The 20,052-nt window shown below is 53.2% G+C and overlaps 7 protein-coding genes across 7 annotated transcripts; 4 read left to right on the top strand and 3 right to left on the bottom strand.

Annotated features, from left to right (window-relative positions):
• Positions 1-483: 483 nt before the first annotated feature.
• A1O1_07075 (uncharacterized protein) lies at positions 484-5,083 on the top strand (the record flags this gene model as incomplete). The annotated part of the gene is made up of 4 exons (XM_007727948.1): positions 484-762; positions 818-1,208; positions 1,258-1,543; positions 1,594-5,083. 4 exons carry the CDS (start codon positions 484-486, stop codon positions 5,081-5,083), a joined length of 4,446 nt encoding a protein of 1,481 aa, XP_007726138.1.
• An 881-nt stretch (positions 5,084-5,964) lies between these two features.
• A1O1_07074 (uncharacterized protein) lies at positions 5,965-6,731 on the bottom strand (the record flags this gene model as incomplete). Its single annotated transcript, XM_007727947.1, has 2 exons — positions 5,965-6,183; positions 6,249-6,731. The coding sequence occupies 2 exons, from the start codon at positions 6,729-6,731 to the stop codon at positions 5,965-5,967; spliced, it is 702 nt and encodes a 233-aa protein (XP_007726137.1).
• Positions 6,732-7,442: 711 nt separating this feature from the next.
• Positions 7,443-8,366, top strand: A1O1_07073 (uncharacterized protein; the record flags this gene model as incomplete). Its single annotated transcript, XM_007727946.1, has 1 exon — positions 7,443-8,366. The coding sequence occupies one exon, from the start codon at positions 7,443-7,445 to the stop codon at positions 8,364-8,366; it is 924 nt and encodes a 307-aa protein (XP_007726136.1).
• Positions 8,367-8,490: 124 nt separating this feature from the next.
• On the bottom strand, positions 8,491-10,533 carry A1O1_07072 (uncharacterized protein; the record flags this gene model as incomplete). Its single annotated transcript, XM_007727945.1, has 1 exon — positions 8,491-10,533. One exon carries the CDS (start codon positions 10,531-10,533, stop codon positions 8,491-8,493), a length of 2,043 nt encoding a protein of 680 aa, XP_007726135.1.
• Positions 10,534-11,317: 784 nt separating this feature from the next.
• A1O1_07071 (uncharacterized protein) lies at positions 11,318-12,943 on the top strand (the record flags this gene model as incomplete). Its single annotated transcript, XM_007727944.1, has 4 exons — positions 11,318-11,503; positions 11,564-12,285; positions 12,343-12,554; positions 12,612-12,943. The coding sequence occupies 4 exons, from the start codon at positions 11,318-11,320 to the stop codon at positions 12,941-12,943; spliced, it is 1,452 nt and encodes a 483-aa protein (XP_007726134.1).
• A 510-nt stretch (positions 12,944-13,453) lies between these two features.
• On the top strand, positions 13,454-17,842 carry A1O1_07070 (regulatory associated protein-mTOR; the record flags this gene model as incomplete). Its single annotated transcript, XM_007727943.1, has 1 exon — positions 13,454-17,842. The coding sequence occupies one exon, from the start codon at positions 13,454-13,456 to the stop codon at positions 17,840-17,842; it is 4,389 nt and encodes a 1,462-aa protein (XP_007726133.1).
• A 1,305-nt stretch (positions 17,843-19,147) lies between these two features.
• On the bottom strand, positions 19,148-19,930 carry A1O1_07069 (50S ribosomal protein L31e; the record flags this gene model as incomplete). The annotated part of the gene is made up of 3 exons (XM_007727942.1): positions 19,148-19,360; positions 19,466-19,540; positions 19,817-19,930. The coding sequence occupies 3 exons, from the start codon at positions 19,928-19,930 to the stop codon at positions 19,148-19,150; spliced, it is 402 nt and encodes a 133-aa protein (XP_007726132.1).
• Between the last annotated feature and the right edge of the window lie 122 nt (positions 19,931-20,052).

The raw sequence follows: 20,052 nt of genomic DNA, 5'->3' as shown, positions 1-20,052 counted from the left end.
TGTCATCTGCAACGACGACGACGACGACGACAGCCTGAAGGTCGTCGACCAAGGACATCATCATTTGACGCGCTCTACCCAACCTCATCTCCGCTCATACCGGCCACCACCCGCACAGACATCTCGCGCGCTACATCGTCGCGTCTGACACTCCGCAGCTGTACCTGTTCTGTACCTTACTACCTACCTGTACCTGCATAATAGAGTGACTGCAACTGCACCTTGGCGATTGCGATCAGACGGCCGCTCCGACCATCTTCAACCACCCGAATTATTCTCCCAGCTCAAATCTTCTCGATTCTTCGACTTTGCATGCGTGGGAAGACGATGGACTTTGTCTGAGGGGACCTTGAAACAAGCGTCGCGGAACCGGTACAACGTGTCTCATCTTTTGGCCGGCGCGGGACTTGGTATCGCATGAACACCGGACTCGAATCGCGTTGCCCTCTCAGCGCTTCTTCCTGAGCAGAGAAGTCAGGTGCAATGGCATTCCTGTTCAAATCCAAAAACAAGCACGCGCATGCTGCGCAGGCTGCCTCGAGCCTGCCTGCGGCGAGTCGAAACGTCCACACATCCGATGGCACGCCCTCCTCAACTACGCAGAATGGCTCGGTAGAAAAGAGCGGCGGAGAGCGCTTGACAACGCAATCACCTCCGCCCAACGCGACTGCGAATCCGAATGGCTCAATGAGTGCGATGGGTTCGACTCTGGCCAGCGCGCCAACATTTGCTCGGCGTGAAAGAGCCGAGTCGGAGTCTGGGGTGCGTTCATATTCGTCCGACTGACCGTGATCATGGCTGACATTCACGATTTCAGGCTCGCCCGGCAACTGCTGCGCCGCAAGTGACCCAGGTCCCCAATGCCGCGCTGTATCCCTGGTCGCAACGACGGTTGAACTTCCCTACTCCGCAATCAAATCCTTTTCCTCGGTATGGGGCGGCTGTTAACTCAGTTGCCTCCAAAGACGGTGATATATACATCATGGGAGGGCTAATCAATGGCTCGATGGTTCGAGGTGACCTGTGGATGGTCGAGGCCGGTGGTGGAAACCTGTCTTGTTATCCCATCGCAACAGTATCTGAAGGTCCCGGCCCGCGCGTCGGACATGCCAGTCTCCTCGTGGGCAATGCCTTCATTGTGTTCGGTGGTGACACCAAAATGGACGATTCTGATGTACTCGATGATACTTTGTACTTGCTTAATACTTGTGAGTGGAATGTCTTTTTGTGCTATGGTGGCCATGCTTACCGTTCCAGCATCTCGTCAATGGTCGAGAGCAGCTCCGCCAGGCCCACGACCCGCTGGCAGATATGGCCACACTCTCAACATTCTAGGCTCCAAAATCTACATCTTCGGCGGTCAGGTTGAGGGCTACTTTTTCAATGACTTGATAGCTTTTGATTTGAATGCCCTGCAGAGCCCGACGAACCAGTGGGAATTTCTACTAAACAACACCTCCGACCTTGTTGGCCCAATGGCTGGCAAGGTGCCGCCTCCGCGGACGAACCATACTATGATCAGCTACAACGATCAGCTATACCTGTAAGTTTCTTGCTAAATCCTTTGGGCTGCCATTGACAGAAATTCTACAGTTTCGGCGGGACAAACGGTACGAAATGGTTCAACGACGTGTGGACGTACAGTCCGACCACCAATAGCTGGACCCAGCAGGATTGTATAGGATACATTCCCGCGCCCCGTGAAGGCCATTCGGCGGCGCTTGTCAACGATGTCATGTACATTTTTGGTGGCAGAACCGAGGAGGGGACGGATCTGGGTGATCTGGCAGCGTTTCGCATCACCTCAAAGCGATGGTACACCTTCCAGAATATGGGTCCTTCTCCATCACCAAGGTCAGGGCACAGTATGACAGCATATCGGGACAAAATCGTCGTCCTAGCTGGCGAGCCTTCCTCGGCTCCACGGGACGCCCACGAATTGAGCATGGTATATGTCCTTGATACTGCCAAGATTCGGTATCCGAACGATGCCCCAGTCCTCGGTCAATCCGGTGAGGCGAAATATCCCGGCAGCCCGACGCGGAGACCGAGTACAGATGTGAGGCATGTCCCGCCGCCCATCCGTTCCAGCTCGCGGGAGGGCCAGGGCAGTCAAGCCGGACACCGCGAACAATTCTCCGGCGGTCCAGTGCAGCGGCCCGAAGGCGCGCAGCAAATCGGGCAAGCCTCACGATTACCACGAGCTTCCGTTGCGCCAGGCCCCGCTGGGCCGGGACCTCATAGCCAGGCTGGCACGCCTCGCTCGAACGGGGTTCAATCTCCTGCGAATGGTGCGAGAAGTCGGTTTAACGGGCCTCCCATCGACACCCGTGCGCCTGCGAACGGTCTGGATTCGATTCGATCTGTGCCCATAGAGGCCCCGGTGCAAGCGCCGGCGATCAGGGACATACAAAAGGAGAACATCAGACCTAGCAGAGAGACCAGTCCGAGCACTCATGGCCGTAGGACGCCAACACAGCGGACAGAAAACAAGGCAAAGGCCATGGAGGCAGGTGAGGCGGCGCCGTTGGTCGGTGGCGGGGTAGCCCGACAACGGTCCCTACGGTCGCAGCGAGCTCAAAGCTCCATCGACAGCACGGAAGATGGGTTACTCGGCCGCTCTTCGTCTACGCGACATCATGGAGAGACTCACGCCGACAATCGGAGTTTGCGAAGTATACCTGATGAACCAAAATCACCCAAAATGACTCCCCACCAAGAGGCCCTCCTCAAGGAACTGGAAGCGGTCAAGAAGACGAATGCCTGGTACGCCTCGGAATTGGCTCTGGCTCGAAAGCAAGGGTACCATCCTGGCACGTCATCCAGCCCGACTTTTGACGAGCGGGCCGTCAGTCAAGTTACCGATGATGACCGCCCGCTGATGGAGGCATTCATGACCATGAGGACGGAAATGGTCAGGATGCAAGAAGCCATGGAAGCGCAGACTTCGTTGATGGCAAGACGGGTAGCAGAGGTCGAACACCAACGTGATGCCGCCATTACAGAAGCGGCATATGCTAGGGCCAAGCTTGCAGCTCATGGTGGCAGTCAACGAAGTACTCCTCAACCCGATGCCTCTCGTGAACCTGACGAGCAAGAGCGGTTCACCGAGCTTACCCGCCGACTTGCATTGGCTCTCGCCGCCCAGGCGGAACACAAGGCCAAGGTTGACTCCCTGCATAGTGATCTTATTGCCGAAAAAAGAGCCCGGGAGTTAGCAGAAGAGTCTTTGGAGTCGCTACAACGTCGCTATGAGGAGCTTAGTAAGGCCCGGAACCCTGGTGAGCTGGAAGCACTCCGGGCAGAGCTGCATGAGGCGCAAAGCTCGGCCAGGGCGGAAGCAGGCCGGAGGGCAGATGTCGAAGAAGAACTTCGAACACTCCGAATCGAGCACGATGGTCTCCGTAAAGCTCATGAGGAGGCCTCATCGCGCCTGACAGACCATACGGCTTCGATGGTGGCGCTCCAAGCAGCCCTTGCAGCATCCGGCGACAAAGCAAGTCTCTACGAACGGCAAATTGAGGAGGAGCGTCAACAAAGAGAGGCTGCGGAACAAAAACTGTCGTATCTGAAATCTGAGCATGAGGAAAGAACCAGGGAGCTCGAATCCACCTCGAAACGGCTGCGGGATGCCGAAGACCTTGCTCAAACGCACGCCAAGGAGGCCTCGACCCATCGCGAGGCTTTACTTGCTGGACTGGCCAAGCTCTCGAGCCCAGAAGTGGCTTCACGCCACGATTCGCTTTCCGAACAGAAGATGGCAGCTCTACGAGAATCAGCGGAGCACGCGGCAGACCTGGCCAAACGTAACCAGGAGGCCGCCGACAAAGCGGCCCAGAAGCTGCGCACTGCCGAAGAAAGAATTGCCGGGCTGGAGGCTTACCAAGAACAATCCAGCCGCGAAGCTCTGCAGATCCGGCGGCAGCTGCAGGTGGCACTGCGGGACGCGCAGAAACATCAGGCCGAGATCCGCGAATTGCGGGCGAATCTTGAGATCAGCCAGCGCGATGCCAGTGCCCTGGCTGTCCAGCATAGTGCTCTCAAGGAGGTACTTGGCGAGCGTGGTCTGAATGCCTCCGACATGAGACGGTCACCCATCTTCGACCACTCACCAGGTTCCCGATTCGGGACACCGGAGCAGAACCGGTTGAAGGAGCTCGACCAACAACTTCAAGCCAGTCTTAAAGCTCATGAGGAGACCAAGAGTCAGTTTGAAGCTCGTATGCAGGAGGCTGACAGCACCTACAAGGAAAAGTTGGAGCAGCTGGAAACTGACTACCAGTCTGCTGTCCACTATGTCAAGGGGACGGAAAAGATGCTGAAGAAGATGAAAGAAGAGCTCACCAAGTACAAGACTCAAAACTCTCAACTATCCAGCGAACTGGAGACGATGCGAAGCAACAATGCCGCTTCAACGACGGCGGCGGACACTTCGGCATGGGACAAGGACCGTCAAGAGTTGCAAGCCTCGATCGACGATCTGAGAACCCAAACGGGCAAGCAAGTCGCTCTTCTGGAGTCCAACATTGCATCCTTGAAGTCCAATCTTGCCGCTGTGGAGTCGGAGCGCGACCGGCAGAAAGCCAGTCACCAGCAGCTGGCACAGGCGACCGAACAGGTTGGCCATGAACTAGAACAACTCAAGTCCGAGAATTCTATGCTGGAGAAGCGTGCGCAGGAGGCGGAGACCCGAGTCACCATATTGCTTGACCAGGTGGGTCAGTCGGTTGGCAACTATCGACGACAATCGCAGTTGCAACCGCTCCCTCATGACATCAATGGGATCAACCACAACCGAGAAGAAAGCAACTCGACCTTGACAGATGTGTCGGTGGACGATGATGTTCTCGAGCGGGATGAACGGGGATCCGTGGCTTTGGACAATTTGGCGTCCGAACTGGAAACCCTGAGGTCGCAATGGGAGAACACAAGCAGGAACAACTATCGGGTAAGCACGCAATTCGAGTCAGAAAGGACCCCGACAGCGGAGAGCCATGGGGCCGGACTCAGTAGCAATCTGGCGAGTTGGAGAAAACGACTGGCAGAAGAAGAAAAGGGGTCTAGGGAGCAGGTCGCTGCTTGATTTGATCATCTGCTCATTGGTTGAAAGAGGAATGTGGATGGAATGAATGGATGATGGAGTTATGGGTGGAAATGGCATGCATGCATGATGACAATGCTTGAAATCCGTTTTGTCGAGTTGAACAAATTCGATTCCCTTCTTGTTCTGTATACCGGGGCCCAGTTTTCTTTTTGACTTTGCTTTTTGACTATTATTCTTCTTCATTCTGGACGGGGTCTAGGGCGATTTCAGGTCCCGTTGGACCGTCGGGGCGTCATCATGTCGAAATGAGACAAATGTGAAGGGACAGTAATCAAGTTCTGGGCTTTGAGCAAGCCTTCTTCCACCCCAGGTAGGTAGTTACTGGTTGGGAGTTCAGTGATGAATCCTTTTTGATCTATTCATATCATAGTCCAAAACAACACGTATGTATGTGCGGGAGGAGCAGCAGCACCATCTTAGATACACGGAGTGAAGGTTGGCTACAACAGTCTCTGGGAGAGATACTAAGGGAAGGGAAGGGAAGGGGTGTTCAGCCTTGGACGATATACATGGCAGAGTAGAGGAGATATAGTGGGGGTATATAGTGGCGATGATTGGTTGGTATCATCAAGATCACGTGAATGAACATGTGACGTCACGTCTATCTACCTAGGTAGGTACTACGTAGGTACTACCTAGGCTCCAGGACCTCTTTGACTTCCCTACCAGGTAGAATTCTATGTCTCCTTTTGTATGCGAGTTAGCCGATATCGTTAAGTGAACCATGGTGAGGTAGCACCCCTTATTCATTGAGACCCTTCGGCCGCGAGGCTGTGGACTCCCTATTAAGATAATATCTAGGTAGGTCCTCCTTATTATCAGGATTGAGATGGCCCTTTGTCAACCTCGTTGCCGCCACTTTATGTTGCGGCTTTTCTCTTTTCAATTCTCTCCAGTGTGCGCTTGACTACCAGATCCTCGTCCCAAATGGCAGTCACGGACTGTTCAGCTGTAACGGCTTGTGCCCACCTATATGATTTCGGTGCCCTACGCTCAAGGGTTTCAGGAACAAAGCTTGGTACTAATTCATCATGCTTGGGCAGCGTCAGAACGCGAAGAAGGAAAGGCGCGGTCAGCACCTAGACGTCACGGATGGTCAGATTGGTCTACTCAAGATGCATGGTACGCTGTGACACGGACATACCTCTGCCAGTGTTGGGCGATTTGAACCCCCAAAGAACGGCGCCGCATCCCCGAGGAGTGGCTCAACATGTCTGACCATGGCTTCGATGTACTGAGTCGCCAGGGCCATCTTCGCGTCGGGTTCATTCGAGAAGACGGTCGAGTCAAACAATGGATGGGCCTTGCCAAAGTATGTATCAATGAAGTACCCGATCTTGAAACGCTGCAGTGCACCGGCTGCTTCTGTGCTGGCTTTCAAAAGGTGACTCGGGTAGGAGTCGGCCAGAAATTGACAAATGAGACCAGACTCTGTCAAGACAAGGTCACCATAGACCAGGGCCGGCACCATTCCATTTGGGTTTATGGCGAGGTATTCGGGGGTGCGAGGGACCGTGATGTCAACAAGGCAGGTCTCAAACTTCAGCCCAAGTTCACGAAGCGCCACTTGAACCCGGTGAGCGAATGGGCAGTGGTGAGCCGTGTAAAGGGTGATGGTGGGAGTCATTGGCGGTATATGTGATTAGGACACTCTCGTGCTGGGCAGTTGACGTGAGCAGTGAAGCAAGAGTACCTATGCGGCAGCAAGGATGCAGTCCGACTGCTCTGCCCAATACAATATATGCAAACCCGCAATCCTTGCGACACCAGACTCTGATACCAAGCATTCACGTGTGTTGCCAATCATTACAAATTTTGGATGGCCCAGCGTTGTGATAGGAAGGCCTTCCGAAATCTCATCTTTCCTCCCAGCCGACTTCAGTAACGACTCATCAATCATCTTCATAATCTTGAACGGCCCAAAGATCGCGGCCGACCAGAACAATACTCCAGCCCTGGATATGATATGCCAATCGGGAAATGCCGATTGGAATCTTCAATCCACAATCGCCGCCGTGTGAGAGGTCGGGATTTTCCGGCCAGATCTGAGATAGACAATCTCAGCGGGTTGCGCCAGGGGCGATGGCGATGGCGATGGCGATGCCCGAGAAGGGTAGCGATTTTTCGACTTGTCCGACCTGTTTTCTGCGTACGGCCTATCAGTCCTCTGGAACGGAGGACTATTTAGACCATGGGCCAGTTACTGATAGGCAGGGTTCTCTTTCCAGCACTCTCAAATCTCGCCCACGACAACGACATTCCATCAAACCAAGTGCCCAGGCTGCCACAATTATTCCAACACAACCCACGATCGTCAGTGGTCAACCGCATTCAAACAATGCAACCATTCCACCTTACCGCCACCGGGTACAACATCAACTATTTGCCTCAGTATATTGCTGATCGGCTGGGATTTTTCCGCGAGCAAGGCCTGGAAGTCACTACAACGATCCCTAGTCCATGGGATGGCGTTCTCGACGCTCTAGCCGACGGTTCTGCCGACATGGCGCTGGGCGGACTTTGGGTTCCATCCATGTACCGTGGTCGGGTACAAGATTATACAGTCTTGGGTCAGATCGCGAACCGCTGTCCTCTAGCACTGCTCAGGCGCACAAAGAGTGGAGACAAGTTCACCCTGGCCGATGTGGTTGGGAAAACGGTTCTGATGAAGTCCATTGGCGGGGCCAGTGTCGGGCTCTTCTTCAAGATGCTGCTGCGCGAGAATGGGATCGACCCAAGAAACTTGGACTTTATCCAGGATCTGGACGGCTTGATGCTGGGCAACTTGTTCCAAGGCGGCATGGGCGATTTCTTGGTCACCGATACCCTCTCCGCCAAAGCCATGGCTGCACGAAACCCCAACGTCTCGATCGCCATGGAGATGGCCACGCAGGGCGAGGTCCCGTGGAGTGTGTACTACCGTGAAACGTCGACCATCACTCCGGAGGTGCTGGCGGCGCAGAAGCGATTCTGCATGGCGCTGAACAAAGGCATAGACTGGGTGCTCCAGCGTGACGCCGAGTCCTTCAAGGATGAACTGGCAGAGCTCTTCCCCAACGTGGCGATTGATGTGGTCGTTGATGTGGTCGATTCTTTCCGGAGGAACGGCATGTGGACTTCGGCGACCATCCCGCAGAAAGCATTTGACCGATGGCAGCAAGGGCTTAGTGATGCGCGCTTTGTCCAGAAACCCTTGATGTACCAAGATCTTGTGGACGATGGACCTGCGAAAGAGGCACAAAGCAACGGTATCGCTCCTTAGTGGCGATGCGGGAATCTTGTTCAGATTCCCCAAAGCATATGATATGAGCGATATGGAAATATTACTTGGTAGACATAGCAATCCGCGCGCCTTTTAATCTGCGCCTTTTCTAAAGTTCGTAATGCTACCGAAGCATCTGCTCTATGGAATTGGTGGCACTGGCGCCGGCCGCCGGGACAAGTGAAGTGACGGCAGATGGACCTGGCTCAGCCATGATGAAGTTGAACTCTCCCAGGTCAGGCCACTGCGCTGCGGTGTTGAGTAACTCACCGAGGTCGAAATTTTCGGCTGACAGGACGGCCGACAGGTTGATGTTGTCGGCGGAGTGGTGGGTAGAAGTTGTCGCCATGCCGTCACGGGGCACTTGTAATTGCTTCATCAGGTCCCGCACATGGTTCTCGAATTCCAGGCGGTTGTGGTGCACTTCTTCGATGTTCCTGGTCACCAGCCAATCGATCGTTGCGGAAGACAGCGTATCAAAGGCATCCCGACAGCCTGTAGCTCCTTTGAAAGTCTCCGACATGGCCGAGAGCGTCGAAGCACAGGACTGAAGAATGGAGATACTCTTTCCCACGGGATTCTGGTCTCGGATCTCTGTGGATTGCCAGAGAGCATATACAATTCCTAGCCCAGCCATGAAGAGGTGGTGGACGGATTTCCATAACATTTCCACCCTCCCTTCCCGTTGTAGAACTTTCAGTCCAGCAATCACTTGGGAAGCCGCCCCAAATATAATCGACAGCTCTTCTGCCGACTGGTACATGTTGCCCGCCTGTGGACGATAAAGCAGCAGGATCGTGTTGTTGTACATGACGTCCCAGTAGGATGGAGAGGCGAAGATGGAGAGTGGTTGAGCTTTGCTAGGTTCTGGCATGGTAGCATACCACTCTTGGAGTCGCGGTTGAATATCTTGCAGCCAGACGGTCCAGCTCGGTCGTGGATAAGCCAACTTGGGAGTCCAAACTCGAGTGTGCTGGACATGTTTGATCTCGGATTCGAGTTTGGCAAGGGTGAACAGGTGGTTGTGAGCTCGCTGGGCGTGGATATCATAGTCGCTAGATTCTCGTCGCCCGGCGGCAAGACCTTGACGACAACCTGTCCAGGGATTCGGGAGCAGCACGTGTGTGCTCTCGTCAAGGATACCGAATGGACGGCCGAGAGTGATGCAAAGAAGGCGGTCGAAATGATATGTGCAATGCCACAGCCGTCTTCTGTCGTCCAAAATGTCGGGATCCATGTGGAGACACTGCAGGTCGTTCTCCCAATGTAGGCCTACGTCGATGCATAGGCGCAATGCGAATCCTGTCAAATGCCACAGGCTTCCACGGGAAGGAGACAGAGCGACGAATTGGGCCAACAGAAGCACAGCCCGAAGAGTTTCGAGGTCGCTTTTCGAGTATGAGAGGGTCGTCTCGACCCAACCCAGGGCCGAACGGAAACATCCATCACTTTGCATTGGCCGTCCGCCCGACGTATGGGGTACGTCGACAAGAGCGATGGCGAAGACCATGTATGCGATGAACATGTCTCTCTCTGGCACTGGCACTGTCACGGACGCGGACGCTTGGTTCGATTCAAGCGAACTGTATGCGCTGTCGATGGCTTTGCCCGCCTGGGAACGATCCAAAATCGGCAGATGTGGTGTTCGATATTGGAAATATACCTCCACCAGATGATCTGCCACATGGCGTGGTGGCAGCGAGGCTTTGGCTGGGGCGAATTCGAACAGACAAAAGTCATCAAGCTGCTGTTGCTCAGGTGGAAGTGACGATGTCACGCCATCGACATGTATTGCTGCCATGACTAATTTGGCGAAAGAGATGCCGCTGCTCTGTCCCACGAAGCGTGGCTGCTGGCAGGGTTCGGCGATCACGTTTCTGACCTTGGTCTCCAGATCTTGGAGGGCAGGAGATCTTTCATCAGAGACTGAAATCTCGGCGGGGGGAAAGACCCCTGTCTCGTCGAATACTGCGTGAGTTGGTGTTGAACTTGCATTGTCCACAAGGCTCCGACCTGGCTCCGACCTTGACGGTGGATGCTCTCGTAGCTCCTTCACTTGCTGGGTGAGCTTTGATATCTGCTCTTCCAGATCCGAGACATAACTTCGCGGTATCTTCCAGACGGTCAGCAAGATTGCAATATCGGCCAGAATCCAGATCGGGTCCATGATACTGACATCGGCCTGTTTTCCGGAGTGATACGTGAGGCACGGAACATTACTGTTTTCACAATTGAAACATTGCGGATATCTCTGGTCGCACTGGAACGATAGTTGTGTCATCAGTCGCAAAATCCCTAGACATATCTGCTTGGTATTGATACCTTCTGCTTTCTCCGACGGCACCTGTGCCCTGATAAGCATCGCATCGCAGCATAATCCGAATCTATCTTCACTCACCTCTGGCATGCATCTACTCCGCCCCTCAATCTCTGCGCAACTCGCGGCATTGTGGATGTCGGACTTCAGATCTCGAAGTGTTGGATGGAGGTTGTGATCTTCAAGTTGTCCACGGACGAGGGCGTGGGCTGGCCAGATTACACAGATTAAACAGATTTGGGTATGTGATAGATAGTAGTACTACAATCGGCAAATCCCGATAGCCTAAAAGGTTGATAACGCAGGCGCGATGTTCATTCGTTTATTCGACGGCAACTAGCTGCATTTGACGGTGGATAAGCGAAATCTTAGGGGCTACAGATACCGATACTGCTACGTACTTGCTATCTTAGTATCTTATCAATATCATCTATATCCGGGCCAGAACAGCTGCGACAAGGTGCAACAGCGTTGGCTATTGTGCGCCTCATATGAGAAGATGGAATACTTAATGCCTCGACTCGACCATGTTGGTCACGGACTCTTCGTCAACTAAATCGCTTCATTTCAAGCAAAAACCAACCATAGCTCGATCGGCCTCCTTGTACTGTGTGACTCAAACATGCACACAAACATGGAGAAAATGGTCAAAGAATCAACAGTTGACACTGCCAGCGCGGTTGATGACCATGCAGTGGGCACCAGTACGACCATATATATCGATCCTGCAAGAGAAGCAGCAGTGCGCAGGAAGTTCGACATATATGTGGTCCCAATCTCTGTCATCTATCTCGTCATGTCCACTCTCGACCGCAATAATGTGAGTTGGTGCTCCTTGCGATGTATAGGGATCGGATCATTTTGACTCACCATCGGCCAGCTCGGAAATGCTCGTGTTTTTGGCTTCGACGAGGACGTTGGACTCAAAGGAGGCGAGTTCGGCAACATCCAAACGCTATCCAGCGTCTGTACCGTCCTCTTTGAGGTTCCATGGGTCTTGGCCACACGCAGATGGGGCGCCAAAAGAGCGATCGGTACTGCGTTCGTGTTGTGGAGTATCTGTACAGTTGGGACTGCCTTCGTCCAAACTTATGGCCAAACAATTGCCTGTCGGATGTTGCTCAATGCCGCTGAAGCGGGTCTGGCTCAAGCGTTCGCCTTCTTGTTCTCGACCATCTATCCGCGTGAACTAGCAGGCAAGAGGATCATGACGACCAATCTCGCGCAGTGCATCTCCGGCGCCTTTGGAGGGCTTTTCGCCTATGCTGTGCAGACCATGGGAACACGCCTCGGCCTCGCTGCATGGAGATGGCTCTTCATTATTGAATTCTGTATTACGGTGGTGATCTGTGGCGTTGGCCTATTCTTTCTGCCTGGCGAGGTGGAGAAAGCATGGTTTCTTAACGAGGAAGAGAAAGAGACGATGCGACGCAAGAAGGAACGAGACTATATGATCCGAGGCGAGGAGAAATTCGAGCGCAAGTGGATCAAAATCGCCCTGACTGACCCCTTTGTCTACCTTCTGGGGATTGCTTTCTTCACTTCGTCTATTGCAATCAACGGATTTGGAGTGTTTCTCCCAACCATCATTTCCGGCCTTGGGTACGTGCTGATCTTGCAAAGGAACCTTGAAAGGATGCGTCAACTAACGTTTTCCAGCTTTGCCTCCCTGAAGGTCAACTATATGACCATCCCAGTATATGTCCTCGGCGCCATCTCCCTCACAATCCAGGTCTGGTACTCAGACAAGATCAGGAAGCGTGGCGTCTTCATCGTTGGATGCTGCATCCCTGTTGCTGTTGGGTATCTGATGTGTGTGGGGTCAAAGAATCCCGATGTGGGTTATGCCGGCATGTTTGTGCTGGTAATAGGTTAGTTTGGCCAGCCCTTAGGTTTCCTTGTTTGACTGTCCTGACAATCATTGCAAGGGCTGTATCCGATTTCGACTCTGGCTGTAACGTGGATCACGACGAACCTGGCGCCTGACACAAAGCGAGCAATAGGCCAGCCCTTTGCCTACAGTCTGGCCAATGTGTCCAACCTGGTCTCTGGACAGCTTTACCCTTCTCAACAGGGGCCACGCTACGTCCCAGGCAATGCAATCTCGGCCGGTCTCACAATCGTCGCAGGATTTCTTTACGCTTCATGCTGGTTTCTGCTTCAGCGACGAAATGCACAGAAGGCAAAGCTGATTGCTGAAGGAGCAACCACCAACGGTAAAGAAGGAGATCAGAGCCTCGACTTTACATATATTCTTTGAACGGTCTTGGGAAGTATTACGGTATATAGTGACCAGTCCTCTTAAGAAGGAAGAATATGAAGAGGGTTACGAGTATTAGAGATAGAAATCGCCAAGCCTTACTGAGGTATTCTGATATCACGTGTCGTACAAAGTTGCAGAAGTGCCATGCCAGTGCAGCAACCAACCTCAAAGAGAGGCTGGACTGCACTGACTGCACGTCCCTCTCACCAGTCACTCCCCTCTGCACTTCGTACTTTCGCATTTCTTTTCCTGTAGACGGTGCAGGACTTGTCAACCCATCATTTGTCCATCTGGTCTCTTTCGGCGAGGCGTTTCCTGGGAGCTTTGCAATTCACCGGCTTCGATATTGCCATTTCCACCTCTCACTCACGTTGCTGCCACTACCACTTGGGTGATGTCCGACCTCGACGAGCCGCTGTCGGATATGCAACATACCGAGGAATCCATCTCTTGCTAGCCAGGGGTAGACATCCGGAAGGCACGAAACACTAGGTTCAACTGAAGAAAATGGCCGCGCAAACCGAACAAAGAAATCACGGGCTGGGTTTGAACATGGAAGCCCGAAGGCTCATGACGCAGGGGAACAGTCCAACATCTTCGCGGGACACATTTGACAAGACAACTGGAGCCTTATCCCCATCCACCCTCAAACGGCCGTCGCTAGCACACAGGTCCGCAACCAGTCAGCAGAATGGGCTGTCAACGCAAAGGATCATTCCAAAAGAGACGGAAGACTACTTGACGGCAAGACCCACGCTGTTACATCGTACCAAGAGTGACCTTGGTCCACGGCACAAAGAGGGACCCACGAGTCCTGCGGGGGAAGACAAGTTGGCTCATATTCGTCATGGATGGGACGATGAATACACATCAAACGAATACCTGTCACTGTTACACTCGACATTTTACATGTACTACACGGAAAAGCGCCACGAAAGCAATGGCTCCCTGTCCGAGGAATCCAAGAAATTTCCCAGCGTGGACTGGCGTATGAAGGACCGGATGAAGACGGTCTCGGCCGCTCTGGCGATCTGTCTCAATATCGGCGTGGATCCTCCTGATGTGATCAAGACGAACCCATGCGCCAAACTCGAGGCATGGGTCGATCCCACTGCAAACAGTGGTGGGACCACAAAGACCATGGAGCAGATCGGCAAACGGCTCCAGGAGCAATATGAGAGTCTGAGTTTGAGGACTAGGTACAAACAATACTTGGATCCGTCGATCGACGAAACGAAGCGTTTTTGCATCTCCCTGCGTAGAAACGCAAAGGATGAACGGGTTTTGTTCCATTACAACGGTCATGGAGTTCCGCTTCCAACAGCCTCGGGGGAGATCTGGGTTTTCAACAAGAACTATACCCAATACATCCCGGTCGGCATATATGACCTCCAGTCATGGCTGGGAGGGCCGAGCTTGTTCGTTTACGATGTGTCTCATGCTGGCAACATCGTCTACAACTTCGACACATTCCTGGCCAAGCATGAAAAGGAGAATGAAGAGATCAAGAAGCGAGACCCTAATGCACCGGTCCAGAACTATGGAGACTGCATACAATTGGCAGCTTGTGGGAGAACAGAAATGCTCCCCAGCAATCCCGACCTACCAGCCGACTTGTTCACATGTTGTCTGACCACCCCCATCGACATAGCTTTACGATTCTTCGTTCTACAAAATCCACTCCAGAACGGTCCCCATCTTGAGGATGGAAAGATTCCTGTCCCGGGTCGTCTTCAGGATAGACGGAGTCCGCTGGGCGAACTAAACTGGATCTTCACGGCTATCACCGATACTATCGCGTGGAACAGCCTACCCCGCCATCTATTCAAGAAGCTTTTCCGCCAGGATCTCATGGTCGCAGCCTTGTTTCGCAACTTTCTACTCAGTGAACGCATCATGAGAGCGAACCATTGCCACCCCATATCATCCCCGCCTCTTCCCGAAACACACCGACACCCCCTCTGGCAGAGCTGGGACCTCGCCATGGAGATGGTATTGGCGCAGCTGCCCATGCTTCGAGAAGCCGAGGAGGGAAAGCGTGTGTACGAGTATCAACACTCGACCTTCTTTGCCGAACAGCTCACCGCGTTCGAGGTGTATCTCAGTTCGGGGCCAACCAAAGACCGAGCTCCCGATCAGCTGCCGATTGTCCTGCAAGTTCTTCTCAGCCAAGTACATCGGCTGCGTGCGTTGATCCTGTTGAGCAAGTTCCTTGACCTGGGACCTTGGGCTGTTCATCTTGCCTTGAGTATCGGTATCTTTCCGTATGTTGTCAAGCTGCTTCAGGCTGCTTCTCTGGAGCTCAAGCCGGTCATGGTGTTTATATGGGCACGCATCATGGCGGTTGACTACACTGTGCAGAGCGACCTGTTGAAGGACAACGGGATCTCCTATTTCATTTCCATCATGAACCCTCGTTCAGACATACCTGTGGGTAACGCCAGCGAGCATCGAGCCATGTGTGCCTTCATTGTGGCCACATTCTGCAAGAAATATCCTCCCGGTCAAACTGTGTGTTTGCTCCCGGAAGTGTTTCAAGCATGCCTGCTGAACACAGCTGAGCCGGAAAATCCGTTACTGCGACAATGGTCTTGCTTGTGTTTGAGCATGTTGTGGTGTGATTATGCGGACGCCAAGTGGATGGGGATCCGATGTATGGCTCATGCCAGACTCTGTGAGCTCTCTCTCGATCCGGTGCCCGAAGTCCGCGCTGCCATGCTGCACGCTTTGACGAATTTCTTGGGCATCCCTGATTTGACCGATCAGGTCTCTCAAGTTGAAGAAGGCATTGCGTCTTCGGTTCTTTTCATGACATCGGATGGAAGCACATTGGTCCGCAAAGAGCTACTGGTGTTCCTGTCGACGTTTGTGAAGCGTTATGAAAACAAGTTCATGGTTGTCGCATACGAACAAATGGTCGACGAGAGGGATAGGCATCCATACAAAGACACCGACGGGGTTGCGTCCGACGGGCGCAATGCTCTCACAGGCGTTCCAATCTCGGCGAACACGATCTACGGGTCTATATGGGTACAACTTCTGATCTTGTCCGTCGACCCTCATCCCGAAATCGCAAGAAATGCCTCCATCATTGTGGACTGTGTGCATGAAGGCTTGCTCAATTCGCCGATGGGCCAAATGTCCACAGCTGTGATCGATGATCTATTGAAACTGTCAAAGAAAGAGGAGTCTCAGCTCAAGAAGGTTTCGTCTCGGGATTCGCTCCGGACCATGGACCGGCGGCCGGGCACTCCACCGCCGGCGTTGCAGAAGCAGCAGAGCTATATATCTTTGAGCCTGAAAAGGGCAGGCAGCTCACTTCGCAACCTTGCTTTTGGAGCTACTTCCGACAATGCGTCCTCTTCAAAGGACACGACTCCTCAGCAGTCTCCGGTCAAAGCCAGGGACACTGTTCATCCTCTGAACACCCCACGTGGCCGTTTGCCGCCGGAATGGAGTCGACCACCAGAGACCTCTGATTCGACTAGCACGTCTGGAACGTACCATCCAGCACACCTACCAACCTCTGCCGGGTTTACGCCTCTTGATCCCAAAGTGAAACAGCGCATTCCTCTGCAGAGCACTTTACTCGAATGGTCGACAGAATACTTCCGCGAACCGCAAATGAGACCGAATGACCCCGACGAACCCGGTTCTGCTGACTACAATTCTCGGCTGTGGCGACGTAATCGTAATGAGAGAATCATCGCCGATAACCAGCCGTTGAAGGGTGTCGCGGGCAGTTCGAAGTGGACTCGCCTGGAAGGATTCCTGAACAACCAGAACCAGCCGATGAACATGGTATTCCACCAATTTGACGATCACCTGGCTGTCACCGATGATAGAGACACGGTCAGCATCTGGGATTTTCAAAGAAACGAACAGTTGAGCCGATTCAGCAATGGCAATCCTGTCGGAAGCCGCATCAACGACGCCAAATTTATGAACGAGGATGACCAGCCTCTGCTGATGGTGGGCAGCTCCGATGGCGTCCTCAAAGTCTACCGAAACTACCAGAGTTCGACGGAAGTCAAAGTCATCACCGCCTTCCGGGCTCTTACGGAATTGATCCCGAGCAATAAGAATGCGGGGCTGGTGTTTGACTGGCAGCAAGGCCAAGGCAAGGCTCTGGTAGCCGGCGATGTCAAGGTGATCAAGGTGTGGAACGCCGCGACCGAACTCTGTGTTGGCGACATCCCCGCTCGCAGTTCCAGCTGCGTCACGAGCCTAACGAGCGACCAAGTAGCTGGGCAGATCTTCATCGCGGGCTTCGGTGACGGCGTGGTTCGAGTGTTTGACCAGCGGCTGAACCCGCGCACGGCCATGGTCAAGATCTGGCGCGAACATCGCCAATGGATCACCAACATCCACATGCAGCGCGGCGGTGTGCGCGAATTGATCTCCGGGTCGCGCAATGGAGAAGTCAAACTGTGGGATCTGCGCAGCGACAAGGCCGTGCTTACGCTCAACGCCACTTCTCCATCGGGTTCAGGATCCAGACACGACCATAGTGCTGGTAATGCTACCCATACTACTACTGGTCTAAACTCGGCAACGGCAGTAGAGCGAGATGGCAACAACAACACCACCACATCAGCAGGAGGGGCTGGCGGAGGTAGTTCTTCAGCCACGTTGCTCCGCAGTCTCTCTGTCCATGAACACGCCCCCGTCTTCACAGTGGGCACGGACAGACATGAAGTCCGAACCTTCAACACCAGCGGCGATCCCCTCGGCGTCTTCGAGCCGCTGTCCAGCCGTCTGTCCCAGGTCGTCGGAGGATCCCTGGCCGGTCGCGGCTATCAGTCGCCCATCGTGGCCACGGCCTATCATCCACATCGGATGTTGTTGGCCTGTTCGGCCCTCGGGGACGGTCATGTCAGTCTTGTGAGTTATTGAAAGGGAACAGAAGATATGGGACTTGGGCCATGGCATGGGGCGGCATGAATGGCGTGGTTAGGCGCCACGGGTGTTAAAAAACATTGACGAGACCAACGAAACGATGACGGTAACACATGGACATGGAAGGAAAGGGGATGTGAAGGTAACGGAAAGGGAACGCAGCGAAGAGGGAAAGGGAATACGGAGGGGATTATGGCAGAGTAGTAATAATGAGCATGAGCAGAGCATGATGAACTTGAAGGGCTGCCAGGGTCAGGAGTACTTAATCATTGACCCGTAATATCAACATCAATATCAACATCAATATCAAGCTTGATTTATGTTCATGTCGGAACATGACTAGTAGGTTTGATATCCTCCTTCTCTGGCCTTGGGTATTCAATATACTGAGACTCCCACAGGAATACTACCTAGGTAAGTATCTCAGGTAGGTAGTTGTCCGGACAGCCTGATTGCCATTTCGATCTGCTCTTCTGGATTCGAAACTACATTGCGAGGGTACTGACAAAGAAGTTGAAGCTGAGGCTTCTCTGGGTTTCTTCTGGGCCTCTCCAGAATAAAACAATCAGTCATGCAGAGAAAGATAAATGCCCGGAACGAGTGAACATTCGTGAATGAGCGCTCGTGTTGATAGATGTTCTATTTGATCAATTGCTACGAATGGAACCATTGCCATTTTCGTGCTGTCTCTACCAGTATCTCGTTCATGTCATGTGTTGATCGGCTACGCAACAATGGGCAATCTGATCACTTGCAGTCGAGAGATGGAAAGAAATCGGCCGCCTGAGTAGATGACGCAGATGTAATGCAAGGATACTTGTATGGAAAGATGTGGAAAGGGCGCAGATATATGAAGAACATTCCGGTCGGGATGTATGTGGTCATGAATTCTTTTGTTCATTTTTGATGCCTCCTCGTGGACGAAGATACCCCGTCCACGCCGACAACGATGCGAATGTCTGCTGCGTCACCGGCCCAACAGAACATTGCTCGGTTCGCAGGACAAGTTGGCCTTGATTTCTAGGATCGAAGGAGAGGCTATCCTCCCACCTCAGGGGGCAGTCTGTCAGTCTCCTTCCCCCGAGCTTCCGCCCACTGCAACTCATAACCTGAGCCCCATGCGCCGGACTCAACAGCAGAATACCCCTGGAGAAGACTCCAACTCCACCCGTTTTCTTGGGTTCCACCATTTGTCGAACGAAGAATGTCATCTCCTCTCCCGTGCATTCCCCTGGACCTCAGAACATGCAGAGGCCCCGCTCGATACTGCCAGGCCTGACATTCGAATTCGAAGTTTGTGGTCTACGAGTCCTCAACAACGACGGTCTGCAGGCCCTTGGCCTCCTTCTCCTTGACGTTGACGGCCTGGACGTAGCTGTACAGCTTCTCCGTGGCGCCTTCCTCGTCGTTACGCTTACGGCTGATGCGCACGCGCAGACGGAACGGCACGCCCTTGATGCCGGATTCCCACACCTTCTTGTTCAACTGCGGGTCGAGACGGACATCGCGGGTTCCCTACAACACCGAAGACAGATTGGTTAGTTGTCGAACGGAAAGGGGCGAGACAGGGCCCAGCAAGGCTACCATGACAGGGATTGGAATGGAAAGGGAGACACGTACCATAGCCAACGTGGCGAATTTGCGGATCTCCTTGATCGCGCGAGGGGCTCGCTTCTTGAAGCTGACGCCATGGACCTTTATGTGTAGAGGTGTAAAAATCAGTCTTCCGTCCAAAATGCTTGATGTTCATACAAACGAAACGAGGGAATTCGTCGTTCAACGAATTGACTTTTCTCTCTCTTTCTGTCTCAACGGGCAAGCCATTCGGGTGGACTTCATAAAACTGATTCTTTTTGCTTCTTCTGCTTCTTCTTTTTCATTCCACCTCTTCTTGTATGGTGATCATTGTGGGGGGGGTAGCAAGAGAATAGACTCTTTTGGACACAGAGTCTGAGCTCAGGGACGACATACTCGCTTGTGAAGGTGGATGGTGTATTCGCGGGCGACGACGTCGGAGATGGCAGAGCGCGACTTCTTGGGAGCCGTCGTCTTCTTTGGCTGCGTCTTGGGGTTGTCTTTGACCATTTTGACGGTTCTGCGATCGTACCCGGTTTGTTAGCACTGAGTTTGCGGCTGGTGCAGGAAGGAGACGCGCGAAAAGCGGATAGATCTGCTCTTCAAGGAGAAGTTTGGCGACCTACATGGAT

The sequence above is a fragment of the Capronia coronata genome (assembly GCF_000585585.1).
Source record: "Capronia coronata CBS 617.96 chromosome Unknown acBCG-supercont1.6, whole genome shotgun sequence".
In the NCBI taxonomy this organism is placed as follows: Eukaryota; Fungi; Ascomycota; class Eurotiomycetes; order Chaetothyriales; family Herpotrichiellaceae; genus Capronia; species Capronia coronata.
Note: the sequence above shows the minus strand (reverse complement) of the source record. Positions and strands in the feature narration are given on the sequence as shown.